General features: G+C 34.6%; 2 protein-coding genes across 2 annotated transcripts; both read right to left on the minus strand.

Moving 5' to 3' along the window:
- Positions 1-1,561: 1,561 nt before the first annotated feature.
- Positions 1,562-9,799, minus strand: trnau1apa (tRNA selenocysteine 1 associated protein 1a). Its single transcript, NM_001020609.1, has 9 exons — positions 9,614-9,799; positions 9,387-9,484; positions 9,215-9,314; positions 9,062-9,111; positions 7,843-7,974; positions 7,644-7,763; positions 4,797-4,980; positions 4,535-4,565; positions 1,562-1,773 (listed from the first exon to the last, which is right to left on the minus strand). Exons 1-9 carry the CDS (start codon positions 9,635-9,637, stop codon positions 1,568-1,570), a joined length of 945 nt encoding a protein of 314 aa, NP_001018445.1. The 5' UTR covers positions 9,638-9,799; the 3' UTR covers positions 1,562-1,567.
- A 6,592-nt stretch (positions 9,800-16,391) lies between these two features.
- sh3bgrl3 (SH3 domain binding glutamate-rich protein like 3) lies at positions 16,392-26,875 on the minus strand. The gene is made up of 3 exons (NM_200278.2): positions 26,726-26,875; positions 21,875-22,042; positions 16,392-18,381 (listed from the first exon to the last, which is right to left on the minus strand). Exons 1-3 carry the CDS (start codon positions 26,768-26,770, stop codon positions 18,316-18,318), a joined length of 279 nt encoding a protein of 92 aa, NP_956572.1. The 5' UTR covers positions 26,771-26,875; the 3' UTR covers positions 16,392-18,315.
- Positions 26,876-27,516: the final 641 nt, after the last annotated feature.

The following is a 27,516-nucleotide window of genomic DNA, read 5'->3' on the forward strand; positions in this document are numbered from 1 at the left end:
CCATTCAAAGCAAAAGAGCAAACGTTTAGAAAACATGGTAAAACTATAGAACTACCTTTTTGCGGCATTATTTCATTGTTCACGATATATATATATATATATATATATATATATATATATATATATATATATATATATATATACACACACACACACACACACACACACACATATATATATATTGTGTTCACTTAAGTAAAGTTAATGCAGAAATATGTAAATAATTGCAAAAAGACCATTCGAAATGTTAACAAATTTAATGCATTAAAAATTTAAAAAATCAAGAATGTCAGTTTCTCTGGATATACAATTTATAGTTGTTTGATTAAAACATGTTTTCCTTTAAATTACTGATGACACTTCAATTTTTTCACAAAATAAAATGGCACCATGTCATCAGACGCGTTTTCTTTTTAGACAACGCATTATTAAATGTACCAACAAAGATATATACAGTATGTGTGTATTTTGTGTACAATCCCTGATTTTCAATCAGAACAATTGAAAACATCTGCTATATTGACCAGCTTTGTCTAAATTAAAATATATTAAAATAATTACAAATGACAATATTTTTATTTGAAATGTGGAAATGTTATCAGACCTTTCTAGAATAAAACAAATCTGCACGTTTACTCAAATCCATGCATAATAAATCCAGAGAATATACTGTATATTGAATAGTGGTAACATCAACATAATAAAAAAAAACAAAGTTTTAGACACTTTTAAAAATGCTGCTGTCAAGAACAGTGTCATAAATTGATTTTCTTTACCAACGGGGTATATGCACAGCTAGTGTTTTTCAGCCATTGATGAATTTCCAGTAAAGGCTTAAAGTTAATTTTTCAATTTCTTACAGTTCCTTTAACAGCACTGATGTTGTAATGCAATTACAATACATTCAGTTAAATAGACTTAGGCATTCATTTAGCTGTTTCAGTGTAAAACAAGATGAAAGACTGTAACCGCTAGCACCGTAAGTACCAGCAGCCAAGCACAGAAACCCCATTAAAAATACTGGGGTGAAATTAACTCGTATTTTAAAGACATAACGGGAGAATTGGAATTTAATGAAGTGCTTCTTGTCCGGTCTGGGACCCACTTAATATTTGATATATTTATCAGTCAGTAAAGATCTCTTATTTTGAAAGAAACCAGACTTTAAACGTGGCAATTTTATAATGGAAAGGCAGTTTACGGAGACTGGCTGGTTGAAATTAAAAGTCCATGTGCATACACTCCATTAACTTCGATATACTGAACTTTAAACGTTTGGTGACTATCCTTCATGTTTAAGCAGCTTTTGCCCTTAGTGCAATTGTACATGTTTTTCATGTTGATTTTATTTAATTCAACAAATGTAATGGAAAAAACAAAACAAGAATACATTTATGTTGGTCACTTATTAAACTTATTTTCTTATCAGAAGAACAAAGGCAACATAAGATAAAGATAAACCTGAATTAATATTTACTACAGCAGCAACATGTCAAATCATATTGCATAAGTTGAATTTATTACAAAAATAAAGTCAACCGAAGTTTTTTTTGTTTGTTTGTTTTAATTAAGTTGTCACCCAGTTAGATGAACAGGAGTCCTCCATCTCATATTGATTAATTGGCTCTGGAAGGTAGCTTGAGGCACTACATGTGACCCCGTCCCATGATTCAGGAGGCTGGAAGAAACAGCCAATCAGAGCACTGTACAGTTCCTCGCTCTGGGCCATAAATGTCTCATTTGCCTCCGTCACATTTATCTCAGAGTCTGGATCTGCAACACAGAAAAACAACAAACGGATGTAAGACACTAAAATGATGTCTAGCTTTTTATACAGTAAAAGTATACTTAGTATATTTATATTTAGTCAACACAAACATTACAGTAAACAAAGTAAACAGTAAAAATTAATGGTATAATTACAAAATATGCTACTTAAAACAGAAACATTGTCAAAATTATTCTTGTTTTTTCGATAAAAATAATTTCTAAAAGATGCTGTGTGTGTTGTCCATGCCAGGCCAATAGGTAGAGATATCACACAGTATTTTAAGCAGCACAAACACAGTGCTCGTCTCTTATAATTATTACCTTGTCTGTATATCTATAGACATACTTAAATAGACAATGCTTTCTGGCTCCCTAAACCAAGGATGTCTCAAACAAAGCTACTGAAATATTGATGCTTCAAAGATTTTGCCATCTGGTGGTAAATACAAATTCCTACACCAACTGTGTCATTCAGAAGTTGTGTGAAATGTCTCTGCACAGTTTATTTGTTTATTTAATAAACATATGCCATTAACAAGATTGTGGCATGCGTGTGCAGTGATATGGTTTCTTTATTTGAACTCCTGGACTAAACTGTTTAATATGCCAATACATTAGGCCTGTGTGATTTTTCATGTCGGTTTCCTTGTACTACATAACATCATTACATGCACATTATTAACAGACACAAATGTGCAAATACAAATGTAACTACATTTTTTTTATTCAAGAATATGATTTGTTCCACTGTGCTGAATATGAACCACTGTGCTGGAGCCTAATTGGCTCTTTTTTTAACAAATTATCAATGTTAGCTATAACTAGTTAAAAAGTAAAGTAAGAGATTCCTTTTCATTTTTAGGTAATTTAATGAGTTTTATTTGTGTGTGTATATACAGAACTTTCTGTTTCTTGAATCTGATCGGCTCATAGGCATGCGATATTCTGCAAATAACAGTACTCATCCACCCTCTTCTTCACCCTTCACCCTTGTGTATTACTCTGCCCACATACAGCAACAAGCTGAGGACACTCTACAGTCTGTACAATACAGACAAACATTGCTGCCGTTGGTCAACCTAATGTACTTCAGGCTTTTTTAGTCGAGAACGTAGTTGTTTAAAATTGCAGCTATGCAGTTTATTAGTGCCCATTTAAAAAATTTACAATTTCAGTGGTAATAAAGCCTGGTTTATACTTCTGCGTCAAGTGACCGGCGTAACCCACGGCGCATGCAAGTTTCATTTTTTGAGAGGTGCAAGTCAGCAACGCCGACAACCACGGCGAAGGGCTATGCGTCAACGCCGTAGCATACGCCGGCGTTTGACGCAGAAGTACAAATCAGCCTTTAGCCTGTCATTGAGCAGAGCAAAGATGGTTGATGGCCACAAGATGGCGACAGAGACCGCATAATAAGCCCTTATAAGAGAAACCCAGCAAATTTTCTAACTACAGCTGATCAAATTATTATTAAAACTGAGCGCTAAAAGCACATTACGTCAGTCGCGTCTTTTCATTCTCCAATCAAATGAAACCAGAGGGAGGGTTGCCATTGAAGTGCCTGCAGTGTTTGTGTTGTTATATCAGAAATGTATATATTGTGTTGTATACTCTTTGTATAAACACTCTTTATATAACCCTGAGTTACTTTTTTGTTGGTCATCCGTTTCTAATGCGTCTCCTGTTTCTGTTACAGCAAAGTGGTTCAATAAAAACAAAGAAAGAATAATAATTCTAACCACTACCATTCTATGGTAGTGTTTGCATTGCTTTGGCTTTTTTGGGGATAATTATTGTGATACCTCGGTTGCAACAGAGAAATACTGGGAAATGGGAAACTCTAGACTGATAGCATTTCATGCCGTCCAGACTTATAATCTTAATAGCCCCTTTCACACATACAGACCTTTCCGGGAAAATTGCCGGCAAAAAAAGAGTGTTTCGTATTTTCAATAAGAACGAAAGGAGGAAGTAATGTTATAGGCTCCATTTTGCTATAAATATGCATACACTGATGATGTTGGTCATAAGCATGTAGCAACACAACGCCTCAACCTTTTTGGTGTCTGTTAAGTTGCTATTGCTAAATGAAAATAGGCAGTTCCTTGTGTCATTTTTTTTGTTCCTTTCCTCATTTTATTGCTAAGAAAGTGAAACAACGTAGCCTGCAGTGTAATGTGAATGAGGTTATCAAGTACACTGTTCCCTTTGAAGATTTACCCAACGTGTCTTCAGGAGATTGTTTTCCATATCAAGCTTGCAAAGTCTGATCTTACAAGGAGAGGATATAAGATTGAACTGTATGTAGGCTACTTAATATTGAGGGAAAAGCCCCTTTCAGATGTCTGCAGCCACGCAGCAGCATTTTAAAACTAAAATGGCCTCTTCAGCGTTTTCAAAAAGCTCAGTTTTCGGCGCTTGAAAACTCCGGCGTAGTGTGGATGGTGTAACCGTAGCAATACTTATGCGTTTTCAAACTAAAACGTGTTAGTGTAAACGGGGCATAAGGCACACATCCTCATGGCAATACATGCGCCGATATACAGCTATATCGCACTGCTACAATTGTGATATTGTTCACCCATATATATATATATATATATATATATATATATATATATATATATATATATATATATATATATCTTGGTGCCAAGTTTCTTGTTCCTTACCAAAACGCAGTTGTCATGTACGTGAACAGACAAAACAGATAAAAAATTTTTCATTATTAAATGGTGTCACATAAATATTCCCAAAAACTTACACTCTAGGTCATCATCTTCTGTCTGTTCAGACTGTAATTACAAAAGACAAACTTATTAGACACTGGGATAAAAAATAAAATGTAATTCAATGATTCAAACTAATAAACCAGCATTGCTATATATATATATATATATATATATATATATATATATATAAAAGATTAAAATATAAAAAGATTAAATCTATGTTAAATAAAACTAAATGATTTACGCAGAACTGGCTTGACCTAAGGAACAATGAACAAATGAAACCACATCTACCTGAGTCACATCTACCGGTGTTGTGTTCTGGGAAGGATTTAAGTAGTCCAAACTGTAGTTCCAGTCATATGTAGATAAATAGCTGAGGTTCTGTGGGTAATAGTACTGGTTTATAAATGAGGCGTTCTTGCTGTCTGAATGATACTGCCAAATTTGGTTCTCAGACGACTCTTTCTTCTTATTCCTAATAGAAAGGGAGAATAAGATTAATATTTCTGATAGCACTATTGCTTAGTGGAAGCAGAAGTCATTCAACTTTAGTTTTATCATACTAAATACATTTTAAGGTTTTGTTATAATGCTGCTCTATGCAGTCTAATACAATGGGTAATGTAATAAAATGTATATTTACATAGTTCATTTACTGTGTATGGCCATACACCCAAATCATTCACAATCATGAGGTGAAAACACACCATCTGTAAGTGAAATGGAGAGACACTGATTCCAAGCCAATTCAGAGGAAGGGGACAATTGGGAGGTCATGATCGGTAAGGGCCGATGGAGGGAATTTGGCCAGGACAAAAATAGAGTCTAATAAAGCGGGCAACATACTAAAGCATCTTGGCATTTAAAACATTAAAGTGTCATTTTTTATATATAATTAAACTAGTGTCTCAGTGTCAGTAGCTAAAATAGCTTATTTCTCTGGATTTGAACATTCTTGAAACATCTGTGATAATGCAAGTACATAAGTCAGCAAAATATAACACTGTTCTAGTGACATTTAAAACAAACTTACATATCATTAAAAACTAAAAAATTTCAACACACATTACTGGCCTTCAGTGTCAAATCATGCTACCATGCTGATTTGGTTCTCATACAGTGGGGGAAATAAATATTCAACACATCACCAATTTTCTCAGAAAATATATTTTAAAGGTGCTGTTGACTTGAAATTCTCACCAGATGTTGGAAACAACTAAAGAAATTCATTTAACAATTTATGGAGGAAATTAAGAATGCAGAAAGTTTCAATTTAACACTAAAGAGCTTGCTAGAAGGGCAGCAAGGTGGCACAGTGGGTAGCACAATCGCCTCACAGCAAGAAGGTCGCTGGTTCGAGCCCCAGCTGAGTCAGTTGGCATTTCTGAGTGGAGTTTGCATGTTCTCCCTGTGTTAGCGTGGGTTTCCTCCAGGTGCTCCAGTTTCCCCCACAAGTTCAAAAACATGTAGTATAGGTGAATTGAGTAAGCTAAATTGTCCGTAGTGTATGGGTAGTTCTCAGTGATAGGTTGCGGCTGGAAGTGCATCCGCAGCATAAAACATATGCTGGATAAATTGGCATTCATTCCGCTGTGGCAACACCAGATTAATAAAGAAACTAAGCTGAAAAAAATGAATGATGATGAGCTTGCCAGATGATAATTTAATAGTAACTAAAGCCTTGTTAGAGTATCTAAAAAAGGCTCATTTAATTAGACAAAATTAATTCATGCATTTAATTAAATAATTTAGAAAATATTTATTTTTCTTTTTTTTCTTTGCTTGGTCTGTTTCTGTATTCCTTTCTGAAGCAACACCTCACACTCCACTCCAGGTGGAGGAAATGCACCAAAGCTGGTTGCCAACCGCCATTAAGTTTAAAGAAGAAGAACAAGGTACACAAGCAAGTATTCGAACTCAGGACACCTGAGGCACACTGGCACCATGTTAATGGCTATAAACCGCTATTTTTATCTATTTTAAACACTCTCTAGTAGGGTTATGCCGATAGACAATGCCATCTTCCATCGCCGATAGCCAACAAAATCGCGATCCATCGCCCTGCCCTACATTTCTATTGATATATAACTTATTATTTGCATGTCATCTTAATAGCAATAACGGTCTTTTCATGAGCTGCTAAATGTCACACATAGCTGCCGCTTGCACGGCTGACAGCATCGTGAGGGTTAAATGAAGGATTATACAGTACCTCTCATGCTTAAAATGTGTAGATTCAGTGGCAAACGCTGTTACCTGCAAAACCCGTCCCACAGACTTTACAGTGAATGGCTTTAGTCATTGTCATAGGGGACTTGAAGCCACTGGAAGTCTTTTTCCACTCTTGGAAAAGTGTAAATGGTGGATTAACATTCAGCACATGATCACTAACAAAATGTGCCATTATTAGTAACTGTAGGTATTTCTATCAGTGTTATTTTCATTCTCTCATCTTCAGTGCTTCACATTTCGCTGTTGTAGCTCCTGTCATCTGACGGCAGAAGGCATTGACAGGGTGATTTATGGCTAATATTAACCAATCACTTGAGTTCAGTTCCAGAGCAGTGAGCCAATAAGAAGAGCACAAACACAGGGCAAGCATTGCAGGCTTTTTTACTTCAGCAAATTTACATAACAACTTTTTTTAATCTGTACCCGAGTGCTGTGTTTGGCGTTTTTAGGTGCAAAGATGCATTCTGCATAAATGTCTCCTATATGTGCGCACGCGGTGAAGATTTTACAGTGAAAACAATGAAAATGTATGCACTACAGTGAACTCCAACCGAACTCTCGTCTCCTCCACCAGCAGTGGGAAAAGCTATTCGAACAACACAGATCACTGTGCCTATTCCTGCCAGAGTCCCGCGGAAAAAAAGTGGTTGACAGGTGGTCATTTGTTTGTAACTTTATTTATTTATGGTTTGGTTATGGGTAAAGACCATGTGGGTCAGGTAGTGAAAACGGTAAGCTACAATTAATTAATTAGTAATTAATATTTAACAACCACCCCCCGTCTACGACGAAGATGGCATCGTCCATCGCAATGTTTCACATTAGACATCGTGCGATGCCAAATTGGTCAACATCGCCCAACCCTACTCTTTAGATACAGCAATTTTCCATCAGTCAAATACTCACACTCTACTTGAAGCCAAGCTGAGGCGTAAAGCTTTCTTCCCGAGTCCAGTAGCCCCTTGGAGATCAACCAGAGCCCGTTTTTGCTCCCTCTCACTTTCAAAGCTCACGAAGCCACAGCACCTACAAACAACAGCAATCAGCAGAAAGCAAACATATGAAGAAGAAAACATCAGAGAAGAGCTTCTTCATAAGTTCTCACTTTGAGTGTCCATTGGCGTCCAAAACAATCTTCCCACTGCAGCAGGACGAAAAATGATAATGAAAGAACTCATATAACATGCCATCGTCCACATCCGGTGTGAGATCCGACACGAAGAGGGAGAATGTAGAGCTGAACGAAACAGCAGAAAGACGAAGTAAAGAGATGAACAATTACTACACTAACAGTAGAGCAGTTCATGAACTCAATGATTTCTTATAAGTATCTAAGAGTGAAAATAAAAAATTTCAAGATTAATCAGGGGTGATTTAATCTATTACATAGCAATTACTATGCTTTGGATTTGCTAATATATATACACATTCAGAACATCTACATAGAAAAAGTCCAAAACGGACTAAAACTTAAAACCTGTGACTCTATGTAGGATTTTTATAATTTAATAACAGTAATAATTCTCATTGTAGCAGGTTTTTAACACTTTTATATCCATTCAAATACAGCCTGTATTTGCTTATTTATATATATATATATATATATATATATATATATATATATAAAATATAGCTTTACTAATTTCTAAAACCCGATAGTAAACTTTATCAAATAAAATGAGTGTAGATAACTCAAAATTTCCTGAAAGTTTATTCTACTCATTTGAAACATTTTGCACTCAGTGTTAAAGGTAATGGGTTAAATACCTCATTATAGGCCCACACAGAATCATAACTAAAACATATTAAGGTTTTAGTTATGATACTCCCAAAATAATTAACAGAAATCCGCAGATTTTTACAAAAATTCTCTGCAGAAATAGCAAAAAACGTCTGCAGATTCCATCTGGCCCAACATTACTTCAACTTAAATGGAGTAAGTTAACAGTACTCATATAGATTAGTTTTTTAACTCAAATAGTTTGTAGCAATCGGTTTTCTCAAATGGTTTGAGTTGCCTTAACTTAATGGGGTTTACAGTACTCAATTGGTTTGAGTTCTCTTCATTTATATAGTTTTACTGTGCTCAAATTGTTTTCTTTACTTAAATGGATTAAGTTCACAGTACTCATTAGGATTAGCTTTTGAACTGAAAGGGTTTGTTGCAATCAGTATCCTTTAACGGTTTCAGTTACCTTAACGTTTTGGGTTTTACAGTGTACTTTCTGTCCACACAGAAGGTTTTTTTGAATACTTGGTTGTTGCAACACTACATCTCGCTAGTTATATGTAAACACATAGTAAAGAACATAGTTATTACTCACCTTTCACCCTGTTTCCCATAATTAGAACGACTCAGCTTGAATCTCTTTGGCTGTAAACGGCATTGAAATGTAAGTTCATGTCTTAAAAGTAAAGTTATTTCATATTTTGCGTATGAATCTGTCACTTCAATAGAGAATATAGTGCATGATTACAGGAGTGGCACCAGGTAAAGGTTTTCCATTCACTTTGCGGAGGCATCTTTCCACTGCTGTATCATCTGCCAGCTCCACAAAGCCATATCCTGCATTTTTCCTTAAGAAATCAAAAACAAACTGAAACTAACCGACAGACAGACGATGGACAGACAGACCGATGATTCCTCACCCTGTTATTTTGTCTCTGATCAGTCTGATTTTCACAACTGTTTCTCCCATTTGAGCAAAAGCTCTGCAGATGAAATCTTCATCCATGTAGGGCTCCAGCTTTCAACACAAACATTACAAACTTACATTATGTTACTGTTTGATCTAAGTGTTCATTTATTTATACTTCATTTACTCTTTCTCCAAAACATACGCACGTCTATCTTTATATCGGGAAGTAATACTCACGTTGCCCATCCAGAGGCTGTTCATGTTTCGTTTGTGTGTCCGAGTTCATTCGAAAGTCTTTGTTAGTTTTCTAAAGTGCTGTTTCTTTAGTAATGTCGAATTGTAAGATTATTAATTTCAAACCCGCGCTTCTCGTACTTTTTCTTTGAGGAAGCAAAAACAGGTTGAGAGACTCGCGGCACGTGCGAGTGTTTAAAAAGTCCTATTGTCCGACAGCGCCACCTACAGCACTGACGCAGCATCAATGGGTTTAACCTTTTAATCAAGTTTTCTTTTTATAAAATTACTCTTTTATTACAGTTTTCAACCTTAACTTGGCAAACCTGAACTTAATAAAATATTGTTTAACTTCTGCTGTGTTGAATATATCGATATAAGAATACATTGAAGCTGTGTTTTATTTAGAATGCTTTACCCTCAACTCAACAGGACTTTGTAAACAAAACCTTTGGCCTGAGAACGTTCTATTATTTATCAGTGAAATAATGGCCATTGGAACACTTAATACTCCATTTCCTCTGCAAATAAACCCCTTCACTAAGATTTAAAATAATAGGTCACCCAAATATTGTAAATTATACACCACTCAGCACTCACCCATGGTTCTAAACCTTTATGAGATTTGTATTCTGTTGAACAAAAATCTTTGACCATAGTAAGAAAAACAAAGAGAACCCAGGTAGCAAAGAATTCTGGCCCAGATTTGGCATAAAGCTGGCACAGCAGGCATTCATCTGCCACACTGTCATACAGCATGTGGGCCAAACATTATCCGGGTTTGGCAGAGGTGGCGCTGTCTTTAAGGCGGTACACAATACTTGGGCCAGATATCAAATGTAGTATTTGGCCCAGATAGTAATAATGAATATGTGGGCCATGTAAGTTTAAATTTTCCCTCATTCAATTCAGAAGAGTGCCCTGGTCACATACATCGAGGTAGATTGATGAACATGGTCTTCTTTTACAGAAAACCCACCCAATTTTAAGATGCATGTCGGATATGGCACATTTTTTTGTTCAATGCATTTTAAGGTTTCCTATGTGTTATCTATGATCTGTTTGCTCCATATTCTTTCTGAAGGTTTCATTTGATTCCACTAGGTGGCAGTGCAGTATTTATTTGCTCTCCATATATATGGGTCATTATCACTATAAAGTGCCTTTGAGAATTCAGAGATTTTTTATTTAAACACATAGTTGTTTATAAATAAACTGCAAGCAGACACACAGTAAAAAAAACTCAAACTGTGTCAACCCTATCATGGACAAATTCAAAGTAGTATATTTTCATTGCAGTGTGATTATAAATTGTCTCTTTTCAGAAAGGTAATGCGCTATAGGTGAACTGGGTAAGCTAAAACTGACCATAGTGTAGGTGTGTGAGTATGTTTCCCGGTGATGGGTTGCCACTGGAAAGGCATCCGCTGCGTAAAACATATGCTGGATAAGTTGGCGGTTCATTCTGCTGTGGCAACCCCTGATCAATAAAGGGACTAAGCCGAAAAGAAAATCAATGCATCTATCCATAAATCCCTACATAAATAAAACAATAATTAAATACACAAATAATTAAATGAGTACATAAATCAACAAATCCCGGCATAAATAAATACATGATTAATAAGTCAATAGTGCAGGCTGATAAATGATGAAATAAATTACACCGCTATCGGGGAATAAGAAAATGCTGAACTGCAATGATTAGAAGATGCTTATACCATCATTGATTGATGTTTTTTTTTTTTTGGCTCTTTCCTCTTTTTTTTTCTTTATATATTTTCCTATTTCTTCAACATTGGTGTACTTTATTTCATTATTTATCAGCCCGCACTATTAATTGTTTCTGTATTCTGAGTTCTTTGAGATAACTTATCACCTGTATCTCAATATCACGGAGGAGCCCCTCAAAAATGAAAATCCTAAAATCGCTAAAGTAAAAGGGGGGTTTTTTTCCCCAGTTTTGGGTGAACTGTCCCTTTAAAAAAGATGATATTCTGTTGGAAAATCTGATCCAAAGAGCAAAAAATAAAAAGAGATCTTTTTATATTACAGCATTGCAGAATCGGGACCTGGCTCGAGGATGATCCTGTAAGTCCATCTATGGCATCTAAAAGATTAAAATCCATGAATGATGAGTAATTAAATAACTTACGCAGCTGCTGGGAAATTGTTGTTCTTTCTTTTACAGCCACGCGAGGGAGACAAATTTCACTATGAGTGAAAATTAAAGGTTCTTTAAATTTAACAGTTCTTTTTTTTTCTTTTTTTTTTTGTTAAACATAAAAGAGGATACGCTATTAAAAACAATCAGGGTTCCACACAGTTCAATAATGTTGTCTCAACCCAAATCGATTAGGTTAACTTAAGTTTAAGTGGATTGAACATAAAACATTTAAGTTGCCCTAAAAAAATCTCAAGAATTGTGTTGTTGCAGCTCATTTAAACAAGCAGTTTAAACAAACACTTTGGAAAATGGCAACAAATGACATCCATACTTGTTCTTCTTATAGAAGTCAATGCCAGTGGTGGAAAGAGTACTAAAAAATCCTACTTAAGTAAATGTACCATTACTTGCCTAAAAATGTAGTGCAAGTACAGTAAAAGTATCTGTTGTAAATATAACTCAAAGTATGAGTACAAAGTAGCCCTTTCAAAAGTACTCAGGAGCAGTGAGTATTTAGCTTTAAAAAGCTGATGCAGCATGTAATCTGTGGATGTGTGTAAACGGAATATTCTGTAGTGCATTTAGTTATTGCCCAGCAGGCACAAAATGTCATAAATATTAGAGACATTAGTGTTAGGTTAGATTTAGGTCGTAACATCAGGTGACCAAATTCAATGTCTAGCCAGCGTCTAAGGACAACGTTATTTTTGATGTCCAATAACAATGTCAAATTATGTTGATATTAGGTTGATTTTAGGTTTTGTCAAGGGACCAAAATTCAATGTCGAGCCAACATCGTAAAAGAACATCATATTGACATCAAGTATTGACATTTATCCGTCAGGTATGGCAACCAAAATCCAACGTCTGATAGACGTCATAGTGGTCCATACAACGTCAAGCTTTAACCTCATTAGACGTTGATATTAGGTTGATTTTAGGTTGAACATTAGACACTGTATGAAATCCCAAGGTTTAAATTCTTAATCACCTGTATCTTAATGGTCTGTCTTTAAAAGTCCGGTGGACGTATCCCCCTGTCCCCCCTGATTGCTACGCCCCTAGGTACAATGTTAATCTGACGTCATGTTGATGTCTTGTGCCTGCTGGGTGTTTAAGGCCATTTCAGTCATCATACAGTAAACATCCGTCTTCTTCTCATTATTGACCTGCATCTAAACAATCTCTGGGTAAAGTGGAGCTAAAATCTACTGAACATCGGCCCTCCAGGACTGTGTTTAGGCATCCTTGGTCTAAACAGTCTCTGGGTCATTGCGTGTAAATATTTTGGACATCTTCTTGGACACTTTTAATGCTTCCAATAAGTTTGCTGCAATTATAAATCGCACATGTCTTCAAGTAGTACATTATGAAGCAAATTACCTTCTATGTGCAATTTGATTGGACAGAAATCACAGGATTAATTTTTCTAATCCCCATAGACAAGAAAAAATTAAGTAGCGACTGCAGGTTGTAGGAAAGTACTGGAGTAAAAGTACCAATACTGCACTAAAAATATCCTCAAGGGAAAGTAAAAGTGCACGTTTTTAATAATACTCAGTCAATTACAATTTAAAAGAAAAACTATTCAATTGCAGTAATTTGAGCTTTTGTAATTTGTTACTTTACACCACTGCTCAATGCTAAGAATCTTCAAAATATATGTTTAACAGAAAAACAAAATGCCTGAGGTTTGGAACTATTTGATGTAAATAGTCAACAAACTTTCATTTTTGAGGTGAACTATGCCTTCAATACTAAAATTATTTTAATATATGGGCTTTTTTTTTTGATCAAACCATACTGTGAATAGTCCTCAATTTTTAAAATAATTCAGTAGCTTTTGGCTATAAACTAACACTGCATGTGCTGCTTTTGACTATTCTTATTATAGATTAAAAAACAACAGACCTGAAGATTCAATCTGGCATATAGTAGGCCCACATTGAAATAGTAAAATATTGGAGACATATTTTCAAATTCTGGTATAATTTTGCATTGGATAAAGCATTTACCATTCACAAATGTGTAATTAAGACAAGTTGAAATTAATCTAATCCTGCTGGCCTGTGTCAGTCGACTCAAGCTTCAGTGAAAGTTCAGAGCTGATAGTGGAGATGAATAATTAACTTCAGCTTGCAGATCATGTGTCAATATCCTCACTGCAGGTTCAGGTCCAAAGATTATGTGCAAAGCACAAGCAAATCAAGCAGAGTCCAACAGTAAAAGAGCCTTCATTCATAGTCAGTCTCCAATGTAGATCAGTGACGTTACCCCAGCTGATATGTCTTCATCCATATACTTTAATATAAGATATTCTTGTTCCCCAGCATGATTTGAGCTATTTTAACTGCTAACTTTATTTTATATCTTGGAAAACTGTTGGCTAACTTATGGTAGGCTATAGGGGCCAAAAGTCTTCAAACCAGGGGTCACCAACCTTTTGGAAACTGAGAGCTACTTCTTGGGTACCGATTAGTGTGAAGGGCTACCAGTTATTAAATAACACTTTTTTCTTAATTTACTTTTAATTATATGTTATTATTAATAATTAATAATATTCATCTATGTGAAGACATTGATCATGTTAATGATTTCTCACAGTAGTTGTCAACATGATTTAACAAATTGGATAAATATCAATATGCGACACTTCATTTGTCTGAAATTGTTTTTAAAGTTTTTTTTAATATATAACTGAAAGTAATTTTCAAATTTACACCAATGCAAGTGTGATTAAAAAAGAATACCTATAAAAATATTGGATGCAGCTTACTCATATGTGGTGCTACAGTGAGCTATTTTTAGAACAGGCCCGCGGGCAACTCATGTGAACCTGGCGGGTTAACTGGTGCCCACAGGCACCATGTAGGTGACTCCTGCTTTAAACAAAACAGATGATATTTTGACCTTATAAGCAAGCACAATAGCCAATGGGACTGCTGCATTTTGTGACTATATTTGCATATGTGACACAAATGTAATTCTACAAAGCTGATACTATTTAGGAGAAATATTTTGACTTCCAAATTAAAATAAAAAAGTAATAAAGTGCAAAAAAATAAATAACATAAACGATGCAACATTAACATTGTCAAACATTTCAAACACTGTCTAACTGTATTTGTTGACACAATAAAAATTTTTGCATTTTGTTTCAGTCTTTTGAACCCAATACCCTTTTACAATTACGTTTAATTCACAGTGAACTTTCTATATTTTGATAGGATTAGCTTGCAGCTAAGTGATGTTTTGTTTATGAGTAGAGCCTTATTCTTGTTTTGTTTTGGTGTTTTTAGTGACGCTATCTCTGTAAACCTAATGTTTTCCTGAACAGCGACTTATCATTCTGAGTGACTTAAAAAAAAATCAATATATTTTTACATATTTTATCACAAGTTTGGTTGTGCTAGTGGATGTGGTTGATTAAAACTAAATTTAATTTTAAACTAAATTTTTTATTAAATTACTGATAATTCTAAAGTGTGTTGTTGGTACGGTTTGAATAAAAGTGTCTGCCAAACAAATAAGCATAAACATATCAGCAATATAAAAAAAAAAAGGAAAATAAGTTTTTTTTTTCTCTTTTATTCAACCCATACATCACAATTTCACCATCTTCTTGGAAGACAACAGCATTTCATTCACTAATTATCGTTCTTTTATTTTGGCCAAAAAGAGCGTTGGTCCAAAAAGCATTCTAGCCAATGAGACTGCTGCATTTTGTGACTGTATTTGCATATGTGACACAAATGTATTTCTACAAAGCATCTGATACTATTTGGGAAAAATATAATAATGTCCAAAATCAAAATCAAAATTGTCTGTATACTTTGAGGCAAGACTCTATCTGATCGCCAACAAACATCTGCATCCGAACAAACTTCTGGCACATGCGAGTTAAATCTTCATTATTATCCAGTGTCTGCCCCATTTTTGTACAAATGTTTTGTACTAATTAAAAATAGAGAGCGCCCGCACACAAGTACTAATTAGCATAATACATACTGTATCTTTTTTTTTTTTTGTTGCCGTCTTCAGTAGTTTGTTGTTCTTGAGACATCACCTTTTCTGACCTTGTGAGCTAATGAAGTGCAAAAAAAAAAAAAAAACATAATTGTATGCAAATGTTTAACATTTCAAACACTGTCTAACTGTATTTGTTGACACAATAAAAATGTTTGCATTTTGTGTCAAACTTTTGGACCCAATGCCATTTTACAATTACATTTGATTTACAGTGAACTTTCTATATTTTGATAGGATTAGCTTGCAGCTAAGTGATGTTTTGTTTATGAGTAGAGACGATATTCTCGTTTTGTTTTGGTGTTTTTAGTGACGCTATCTCTGTAAACCTAATGTTTTCCTAAACAGTGACTTATCATTCTGAGTGACTTAAAACAAATCCATATATTTTTTTACATTTTATCATAAGTTGCGTTGTGCTAGTGGATGTGGTTGATTGAAACAAAATATAATTTTAAACTAAATTCTAAATTAAAATACTGATAATTCTAAAGTGTGTTGTTGCTACGGTTTGAATAAAAGTGTCTGCCAAATAAATAAGCATAAACATATCAGCAATATAAAAATGAAAAAAAATTAGAAAATAAGTTTTTTTTTTTTCACTTTTATTCAACCCATACATCACAATTTCACCATCTTCTTGGAAGACAACAGCATTTCATTCCTTAATTATAGTTGTTTTATTTTGGCCAAAAAGAGCGTTGGTCCAAAAAGCGAAGCACTACAGCACAAAGAGACCACAAGAAATCGTTACACACAATAACAACAGTGGAAGATTCACAATCATTTCATGAGCTGTTTGTGCGTGCGTGTCCCACATCCTCAATCTTGACTGCAGAGAACAACAGTGGCATTGACTGTAAACGTGACTATAGACTAACTGAAAGCAGCAGACATTACAGAAGCCAGATGAACTGAATCAGAAAGATGTGGGACCACGACTCACATCAGGAATTGTAAGACTGTGCGAAGTTTACAGTATAAAGTACCAATATGACCAACGTGAGAATAACTTGCTGGAAATGTCAATGCTACAACCTCCAATTAACTCAATTTACGGCAGTCGATGCTAGATGGAACAGCTATGCCATATAGAGCAATTCGGCTACTAGACGATGCATTTGTGGTCGCAGCTGAAGTACTGAGCTGCCTAAGAGCTCAAGTGAGGGTCCCACTGATGATCACGAAAACACCATTGTTTAGTGCATTACCAGAATGAAATGAGATGAAATTCTGTGGTTACAGCAGGAATGTGTTGGGAGTATTGCAAACTAATTGGGTAAAGCTATTCAACAGATCTTCGTTTACCTTCTTACTTGATATCCTGGTTTTGGTCAACTATGGTTTAACTCTCAAGGAACTTGAAATCTCAAGAGCCAACGTGTTTAGGTTGTGTTTCAATTAAATTGATATATTTAAGACAATTTTTTTCTTGTATTTTCACATTATTTTTATTACAATTTAGCAGAATAATCATTAGAGCTACACACAATGTAAAGTTTGAATGTGTGTGTGTGTGTATGTATATGTGGTTTATAGTTGTTGTATAATTTTATTACACAACAAATACGCATAAGTACACAAATAGTTAAAAATATATAATGAAACGTAGAATTTAAATATATAATAAACTGTTGAAACAATATCTATAGTCACAACAACATAACTGGAGATAATTGTGAAGACATTAACTATTATGAAAATAATTTGGTCTAAGACATGTTATTTTAGACTTTGGAATAAGTCAGGTGCATGTTAAGTTGTGTCAGAGGATCCCGAAAAATGTTTATATGGAAAAATTCACTCGCACAGAAATCTATTGGCACGGTTTAGCGCAATGGAACATTCACCAATCCCTGAAATTCAGGAATGTAGTATGGAAATTGGTCTTGAAGGTCATACAATATAAAGCAGTGTGCTTAAAGCATCCAACACAGCTGGCTCTCATCAAGCTAAAAGTTAGGGCCTGTGTTTTTAAGGTACCGACACATAATATATTCCAGCCAGTGGATACTTAACCATTTCCAAATGATCCATCAATGCTAAAGATGGGAAGGCCATCTACGCAAATTGGCAATTACTGGATACAAAATGATTCTTGCATTTCTTGGACTGTGGATTAGTTCAATCTGGAATAAACATCAGGTTGCTGCCCAGATTAGTTGACCTAAATACTACATATCCGAGCGCTTTGATCCAAACAAGATTAAGACAAATTAGTGGCGTTCAAGCATTAGAATCTAAGAGGACACGAGAGAGGAATAATTAAGATAATCAAAATAAACAACACAAAAGATTAAATGAGTGAGTGTGTGTTTGATTGAGGGTATGTGTGGTGGTCTAGAGTTGAATATGTGCTTTTCTGTTGATTGTTTTTGGCATGTGGCATGGCATTGAGAAAGAGAAGGCAGGCGCCGCCAGCGGAGCAGAGGGTGACAGGCAGGCCTGCCTTTGGGAATGTGGACATGGACCAGTGAAGGGAAGAGGATGTTGATGCTACCAGGTTTGGCTCTCATGCAATCTTCAGAAACTGTTCCACTGTGTCTGCTTCCACTGCCTCAGTAAACATCTCGTAGTTCTGGAAGACAGTCAAACATGCATTGTATGAGTATTGATGCACAGGGCAGAGCGATATTGCAAAAAAAAAAAAAAAATCACGATATTACGTTTAATATCATTCGATATCGATAATTTTTGAACATTTTAAACAATACATTTAGGATTATTAGGATTTTTGATTTATTTAACACCTTTATTTTCATTTACCAACATTACTAAGGGAAATAGTTTTAATAGTCAAAAACAAAAAAAATATTTAAACTAAATATCTGATCTCTTTATAATAAAATAAACATAAGTTTGAAAGAGACTCTTAAACTTGATCAATAAAATTCTACAAAGTGTGTGCAATGGTAAAGTGTAAACGCTGAAAAATCAAAGCAAATTTTAAGGTAGATCAGCATCTGTAAGGTGTAAATAATAAATGATACAGTAAACCTCAAACTCTGTAAACAAAACTAATTATAATAATCAAATCTGAGCTTTCAAGCAAAGGAACTAAGCATCATTATTCAAATACATTTTGCAATACAAATTGTGAAGTTGAATGACTATATTGACCCCCTATGCTAAAAAAAACTCTTGCAGATGGGGTGCTAGTGGCTGGGATGCACAAGAAAACAAAATAGCCTCTCTGGCGACCGCCTTACATCCTTTATTTACAATCTCCTCACTGCTGCTATACAACACAAATTTTCGCATAAAGTGCTCTGAAGTGACAAGCAGGAGCATGTGGATTCCTTTACCATTTTCTATGGCATCTCTTGTAACCAGACAACCGTTTTCACAGAGGATGACAAATGGACAAACCATTGCTGCAGCTCCGATACAGGCTTATTAGAAAAAAGTAAAAAGCACTGTAGTGTTTGGATGTGCTGTGTTTGTCTGAGGTAATTAGTCTACCAGTATATTCCATACAAAATGTGAAGCAGATTGGTTGGTTTACTTGCATAAATCAGCCTGCAATCACCGCATTCAGTATAGTTCAGATGTTTTTGTTTTTTTTAACTAGGTGTACCTGGAAAATGCAAGCGTCATGTGTGCGCCTCCATTGGAAATGACAAACTTACACCCTAAGCTTATTGGCATTCCTTCCAAGGTGTGCGCTCAGCAGCCACATTTTAATAAAACTATATCGCTTTAAACCGAAACTTCACACCGAATCTTTTTTTTTTTTTTTTAATCGTTATTGACGATGGTGTTTGGTCAATAAATATCAATACCAATTTTATCGCCCAGCCCTACGATGCATTTTCTGTTCATAAAAAACATAATAGGTTAAAAGGAAATCAAATGTTGGCTTGTTGTTGAATAGTTTAGTTTATTCCATGCTCTGCAGAAATACTTAATTCTGGCTGGAAGTTGTGCCAAGTCGTTTAATGCACAGGTAGTTCCAGTCAGTTTCCATCACAGTTTGAAATAAATGTGCTTCTCTTAAACATTAGTAGTTACCATAGCAAATCCACGATTTCACATGAGTATTTTTAAAAACGTAGTTTTCCCCGCTTTCGTTTTTTTTTTTTTTTTTTAGAAAATCTTCATCCATATGACAATGCAAAAACTCCCTGTGATGAATGTTAAGGGCACACCGAACCAACAGGCAGAAATAAGGATACTTATGTTGGGTTCACATCAAATTGCAGAAAAGTCAATGCAAACATAAGAACAGAGGGGGGATACCATCCCAGAATACGCAATGCATTTCCTGCAAATGTGCGGAATTCGCCTCATTCGCATCTTCTTCCAGTTATAGTGTATACCCAGCAGAGTTGGCCAATCAGAAGGAAAAAAAAAAAAATCGCATACATGCTGACATCATAAGGCAAACAACTCTGGTTACAGTGTGCTCATGTGGACACTACAACAAAGTTTCAGAAAATATTCACTATGGCCAGATGGTGGGTCTCATTTTACAGGCTGCATCCTTTAAAGGACGCATTAAAATGGTGCTGTGTCAAAGGACACAACTTTTCGCAATCTTTCACAGCCACGAACATCCCAAGATTCATTGTGGGCTTATAACGGCAGGATGTTTTTAAAAGAAAACTCTGACTTACATTAGTTTTTATTTCACTTAAAAAATATAAACATGTTAAAAACTGTTTATATTTTTGAACTGTCTTCAGATGGCATAGTATAAGTTTTAAAAATCCTTTTGAGAAAGTCATTACAAATTTTATTACAGTTTATTAACGGCAGCAGTTATGATTGCTGAGGTGATGATATATGTCATCTGTAGGCTAGATCGTCTCAATTCAAAACACTTTTAAAGTCTGCATCTTTAAGAGTTTTCAGAAGGTTTTGTTTCAGTCACCCGGTACTCTATTTTTGCGTGGACAAACAGTGAAACAGTGCAGAAACAAAAGTGCTGTTTTGAAAATACCCATGTTTGTGTGGACGGGCCTCAGTGAAACAAATAAATGTAGTCAAAAAAATTAAAACTAACCACCATTGATTTTTGTTATAATCCACTTCACTGCACTCTTCATGCATTAGCTCAGGAGTTCCCAAACTTTTCAGCCCGTGAAATAAAAATGCCAGTCACTCGTGACCCCCAATATTATCTGAGAAGCTAAGAAATATATAAACCTTGCACACACATACTAATAGGCCCAAGTTTATTCATCGATTAATTTTGGAGAACGCCACTTGGAGACCATCCTCCATGTTCAGTTGTGGCCTGTATTTCTTTTAAATGCATGTGAGTGCCGTAAAGGTGTCAGAAAGTTTAATCTGAAGCCATAAAATCAATGTGCTGCATCTGATGCTATTGCTGTGTCTTTAATGAAACATAATCACCCCAGGGGTCGCAAAAATAAATAAATAGAAAGGTTGATTTTTTTTATTTGCATGCTTTTTTCATGTTCATTATTAACAAGTTAACTATGATACTATTAACTACTATTTAGTTTTTTAGTATGTTATGAACAAAATATGGTCATTTTGATAGTTTAATAAAATGAATACGATTTTTGGAAATTGCAAAGCTACACCAAGGGAACCACTGAATTAGATGATTGAAACATGTGCATCCAGTCACACTAGTGGTGCTGCAGACCTGATGAGTTTCTATTTGTCAAGCCGTTTTTACAAAATATATACAATGAATAACTGTAATACATGTAGGTCTAACCTTACATTTACAGTGATTTGAAATAAGCTAAATACAGTTTTTCTATATATTAGTATTCAATTACTCAGCTTGTGATGATTCGTAATGTGGTTTTCTCATCACAACTGTTTGTCTGGAAACCAGACAACTGTCAGTGTATAAAAAAGGTACAAAACATGTATTAAGATTTATACTTGTATTTATACTTGATTGGTATTTTAACACTATCAATTAATAAAATATGGTTACTTTTACGCAGTGGTTTATGAATGTATTATAGCATCTATGAAAAAAATAAGCTGCAATTTGGAATGTTTTAAGGGTTAGTAATGGAGATCATTAGTTTAGGAAACTATTAATAAGCCAATTCAAATTAAAAGACACCATTTTGCAAGCTTACCCCACAGTACTGATCTTCATTGAATATCTGAGGTGGGATTGCTGTAGGGTTTCCTGATTTACTCCTCATCTCATCCCGGATCGCACCGCCCACCGAGATGTCAATCAGCTCATATCGGATGCTCTTACTCTCCAAAATACGCATCACTTCTGCCTGCTGAGACTTGACCTGAGAAAAAAAAAGAGGTTGTCAGGGTAAAGCAGTTGATACTTTTACAAGCAAACCACTATAATTATTCAGAAGAGACCAAAAGATACACAAGACGCATAGTATAAATATTAATATATTCAAATATAATATAAAGACAGTAAAACACATTTATTCAATAAAATAACTGACAATCCCACTGGGACATGAAAAAGCATGCTAAAATTAAAATGCATCTTTATAGTACTTCCTAATAAGTCGCATGATTATGTGTGAACATTAATGGGGAAGTTGATTTACTCATGCAGGAAATGTATTATAAATAGTACAACCAAAGCATTCTTATCTCTTTTAGCTACTAAATTAAATCACAGGCTGCATGAATAGTTGCACTTTTGTGCTTTGAACAGCGAGTGGTTTTATTACAAGCAATAAGTTGATGATTAATAATGGAGCAATGTACGATAAAGGTGTATTCAAGAAGCTGGATCACACTTGCAGAAACCATACCTTAATTGGGCACGTTACAAGTTATAACTTAAACATTACCCTGCTTTAAAATGGAAGAAAATAAACTGCTGAAAAAGAGCAAAAACAAGAAGTGCCTGTTGGCAAGCGCATAATTGAAAGAATTAGAGGGTATCGCAACTATTTTAAATGAATACAACTCAAAACTTTTGTAAAATAGAAAAAAAGTGGACAACAATGAATTGTATTAATGTGCATGTGCTTAACTATATGTACATTAGGCATGGGATGGTTTGGAACATTCAAGGTTTTAAAACCCCCAAAATTGTATGTTATACCATTCCTACAGTACATATAAAATACATATATATTTTTTAACACTTCCTTTTTTTTTTCTTTGTTTTTAGGACAACGGTATCTCCACCAGAAAATGTATCCAAATATGCTGTTTTAAATTCAGGGTATATACAGAACTTAACTTAAGTTGAATTTAATAGCTTTTACTACCTTTTTTAATACCTTCAAAAAATGTTAATTTAATAAGTAATATGTTTGCTACAAAACAAACGAAAGATTATAATAAATCATTCAATTCAAGGCTGAAAGCAGTTATCGTCAGTAATTAAATAGAAAAATAATATACACCTAAAGAAAGAATGGACACAAGAAAGGAAGAAAAGTCTCGCTACAATCACTCTTTAAACGTTTTGGTTTTAGTTTATGTCATATTTAATGCTCAGTCTGGTTATGTGCTGATTTTCATTTGTCTGCGTTTGTGGAAAGCAGGCCAGTCAGCCGACCTAATATAGGAGCAGGCAAAGCAGGATTCTCGCGATGACCACTCACGCGATACCGTTCTTTGTCATGAGCCGTAGTTTCAGTTCAGACTCAGTAAAGGCGAGCTTGTTTGGTGATGATGTGTGTAGTGTTAGATTATACATTTAGCGGACATTTGCGCTGAACACGCAGTAAATAACGCATCAAGATTCGGGCAGCTTCTTCAAAAACACTCGATTGATCTCGGCTGGCGGATCAACATTTACCATATAATCTCTGCATTTGCCGCGATCACAAAAGCTCCCTGTCATCTGACAGCGGAAAGCCTTGAGTGGTTGACAGCTAATAAGAACCAATATAGCGCCAATATAATCGTCTTCTTGCAGACGTGGCTATAAGCCTCACGGCTGTTGCCAACTACAGGCATAGGCCAGTCTTAAAATATTGAGTCCTTCAGCCAGAGATCCGAAAACTTGCATTTCCCTATGTTTAATTTTAATTATTGAACGAAAGCGAGCTCGCCTATATGGTTGGCAGCAAGCCAGCCGGGTACCCAGTTTATTTCCTCTCATGACGGCACCCAGGTCCTACTCTCAACATATAAATAAAGCCATACAAAATTTGGAAGTAAGGCCTGCATTTAACACAAATCGAATATTTATCTAAAAATATTGGGCTCGGAAATGTAATAACAAGTAAATAAACGTCATCTGACGAGTTAATACGTTTTAATGCCCATAATTTTGGCAAATTTTATTTACTACCTTCCACAACCCCGCGGACACCCTGAAACTGTAAAGAAATCTGTGTTTTTAAAACAAATGAAGCCAGCAGAAGTCAATAGCTATGTTTTCATCTAACTATTTTTTTTATTTTGGATAAGCGCATAAAAAATTGGTTGATGGAAAAGGTAAGATGCACATACATTTTGAAAATGTGCATAAAAAAACTTGCGCATAACCAAGTAGAATAAACCTTTTATTAGATAAAAAAAGATGAGCATGAATCATGATGGAAACACTTTTACCAAACAAATTCCAGTATGAGCATTTAAAAAGTCATCCGATTTTGTTATAAAAGATCATCTGATGATAAAAATGTCTGTGAATGGACAAACCAGCAGGCTGAGCACATTGTAAAACATTAGTTAACAGTTGTTTTAGTCATTCTAAAACACCTTAGCTGTTTTAGTATTAGTGTTATTATATTATTTTGTGTAATTATGTGCGTCTCGCACCTTCAAATCCCACCAAACGTCCATTGTGTGTCGGCACTTGTATTCTGAGGTGCAAGTAATTTATTAAATAAGGAAAAGATTCACGCAGCTTCTCTTACTGTAGCAAATTCTATTTTTTTTTCTATTGATATTTGGCACCAGTTAATCAGCCAAAGTGACTATTTTGTTCTCTTTGACTCATTGGATGGAAACGCTGCTTTATTTGCACGACTTTTATGATATTTTCCAGTTTTGCGCATTTTTGGATGCAAACATAGCTAATGTTTCATTTAAATTATTTAGCCTGACACGTTTACTGCCTCAACATATACAGTATTAAATGCTTCTAAACATAAAACGTATTGTGTTCTTAGGGAAGAGTTTTTTTTTTTTTTTTTTTTTTACCCAGACATTTTAAAAGAACTCATATTAGAGCAGTAATCACAATACTGTGAAACCGTGATATTTTTTATCCAAGGTTATCATACCGTAAGAATCTTATACCACCCTATGCCTAATGTATATGAATGCAATCAAATTGATTACATTTTGAAATGCAACCATATATAGAAATCTGATCTGTATGGGGAAATATATGAAAATGACATATTTAAGTGCCTAACACACTTGACATACATTTAAATTACACATTTACAAACAATAAATAAATACTCAAAAGCCACTTTTGCAATAATGTGCAATATATTTTGCATACAAGGGGCGTAGCAAACATTTTAAAATGGGGGGGACAGCTGTATGACATAGAAAAGTTTATGTTCATATAACTATTAATCACCGGTTTCTAAATGGTTCGTCTCTAAAAGTGAGGGGGATGTATCCCCCGCACCCTGGTTGTGTATGTTATATACACAGTAGTATACACACAGTAGTTGAAGTCAGAATTATTAGACCCCCTGAATTATTAGCCCCCCCGTTTATGTTTTTCCCTAATTTCTGGTTAACGGAAAGATTTTTTTAACGTAATTCTAAACATCATAGTTTTAATAACTCATTTCTAATAACTGATTTCATTTATCTTTGCCATAATTATAGTAAATAATATTTTACTAGATATTAACAAGGTTAATTAGGTTAACTAGACAGGTTAGGGTAATTAGGCAAGTTATTGTATAATGATGGTTTGTTCTACAGACTATCGGGAAAAAAAATTGGCTTAAACAGGCTAATAATTTTGACCTTGAAATGGTCTTTAAAAAATTTAAACTGCCTTTATTCGAGCCAAAATAAAACAAATAAGACTTTCTCAAGGAGACAAAAATATTTTCAGACATACTGTGAAAATTTCCTTGCCCTGTTAAATATAATTTGACTTCAACTGTATATATGACATACTTTAAATCCAAATATGAATTTGTATGTCATATGCCATATCTCATATTTTAAGGGTTTGACTGCCCATAAACAAATAAAAAAGTACACTAGTATTTAAATGTAATTTGTCATTTAAAAGTACACTTTATAAAATGACTAGTCATGTGATCTAACATGGTACGTTAGCCTCCATAAAGTGCAACCTGCTTCTCCACTTGGAATAAACAATTTTATAACAAAACTAATATTTAACAAAAGTATACTGCTTGTTTCATAACTTTAATAACCCAACTGAAATAGACAGTCATTTTCGACATTTCCAGCTACTCGCTTGATTTGTAGGCCCACGACTATCCAAATGCAATAAGATGAGTCGTAAATCATAACGCACTCTCTTGCTATTGATAACCGATGTGCAGCAATGCATCATGCAGCAGTTCAATCAATCCGATATTACACTTTATGTGGACAGGATTGAAGCCTGACGTTTCTATTAACCCGCCACATCAAATAGACGTTTGTGCAAAACAAATAGTTCACAAAGGCTACATTTCATGCATCATTAGTGAAAGCCAAACTAACTACATTCAACACAGACATGACTTCCGCTCCAAATACAATTGCAGTGCACACCATCATCGAGTCCACAGCATCTCTACGAATCACAAATCAATAAATAACCGCGTTCTGCACTCGCTTAAAACGTCTGAATGCTACAATAACACATTAATTATGAGTTAATGGACGTTCTTTCCATCGCATTAGCGTTTAAATGTGTCTGGATGTGTGTTAACGTAGCTGCTGGGTGTGTCTACAAGCCTATAATCCTCCATTTCATATGCATTTAACTCTGCATTCCTCGGAAGCGTCGCGTACTTTCTAAATCCACACGGTCACAGGTTTATTCTCACCTCTCGAGATGCAGTGACGGTGGTGTAATACAGTTTGATGCTCATAGTGCTGGATGGCGACGTCCCTTTGTGTTTCTGAGGCGATCAGTTCCCGTTCTCTTTTGGTCAACAGTCAGCCGCCGTTTCGCCACTGACACCCGCTTTTCACTCATTTAAAGAGACAGCGCTTCATTTCTGACACAGGGGGAAGAGGATTAAGTGTAGTTCACCCCGCCAAAAAAAAATAAATAAATAATATAAAAAAATTATATATATATATATATATATATATATATATATATATATATATATATATATATATATATATATATATATATATATCATTATCATTTACTCATCCTCAAGAAATATGAGTCTTTCTTTTATCTGTCGAATTCAATTAGATTATATAAAAAAAATTATATATATATATATATATATATATATATATATATATATATATATATATATATATATATATATATATATATTTTTATATATATATTTATATATATATATATATATATATATATATATATATATATATATATATATATATATATATATATATATATATATATATAATGACCTTTGAAGGCATGAAACGTGGCGCAGAGGTGCTCTTGATAATTCTGGAGGTCATTAATAATATAATAACATCAATACTGAAATGGTTAAGGCGTTTTAGAATATCAAAAACAACATTTCAGATGTTTTACAGTGTGATCTGTATAACCACAAGATCTCTTATAACAAAATCACATGATTTTTTTAATGCACACACTCAAATTTGTTTGGTAAGTTTTTTCATT

This window comes from Danio rerio, chromosome 19, assembly GCF_052040795.2.
Source record: "Danio rerio strain M-AB ecotype USA chromosome 19, GRCz13ab, whole genome shotgun sequence".
Lineage (NCBI taxonomy): Eukaryota > Metazoa > Chordata > Actinopteri > Cypriniformes > Danionidae > Danio > Danio rerio.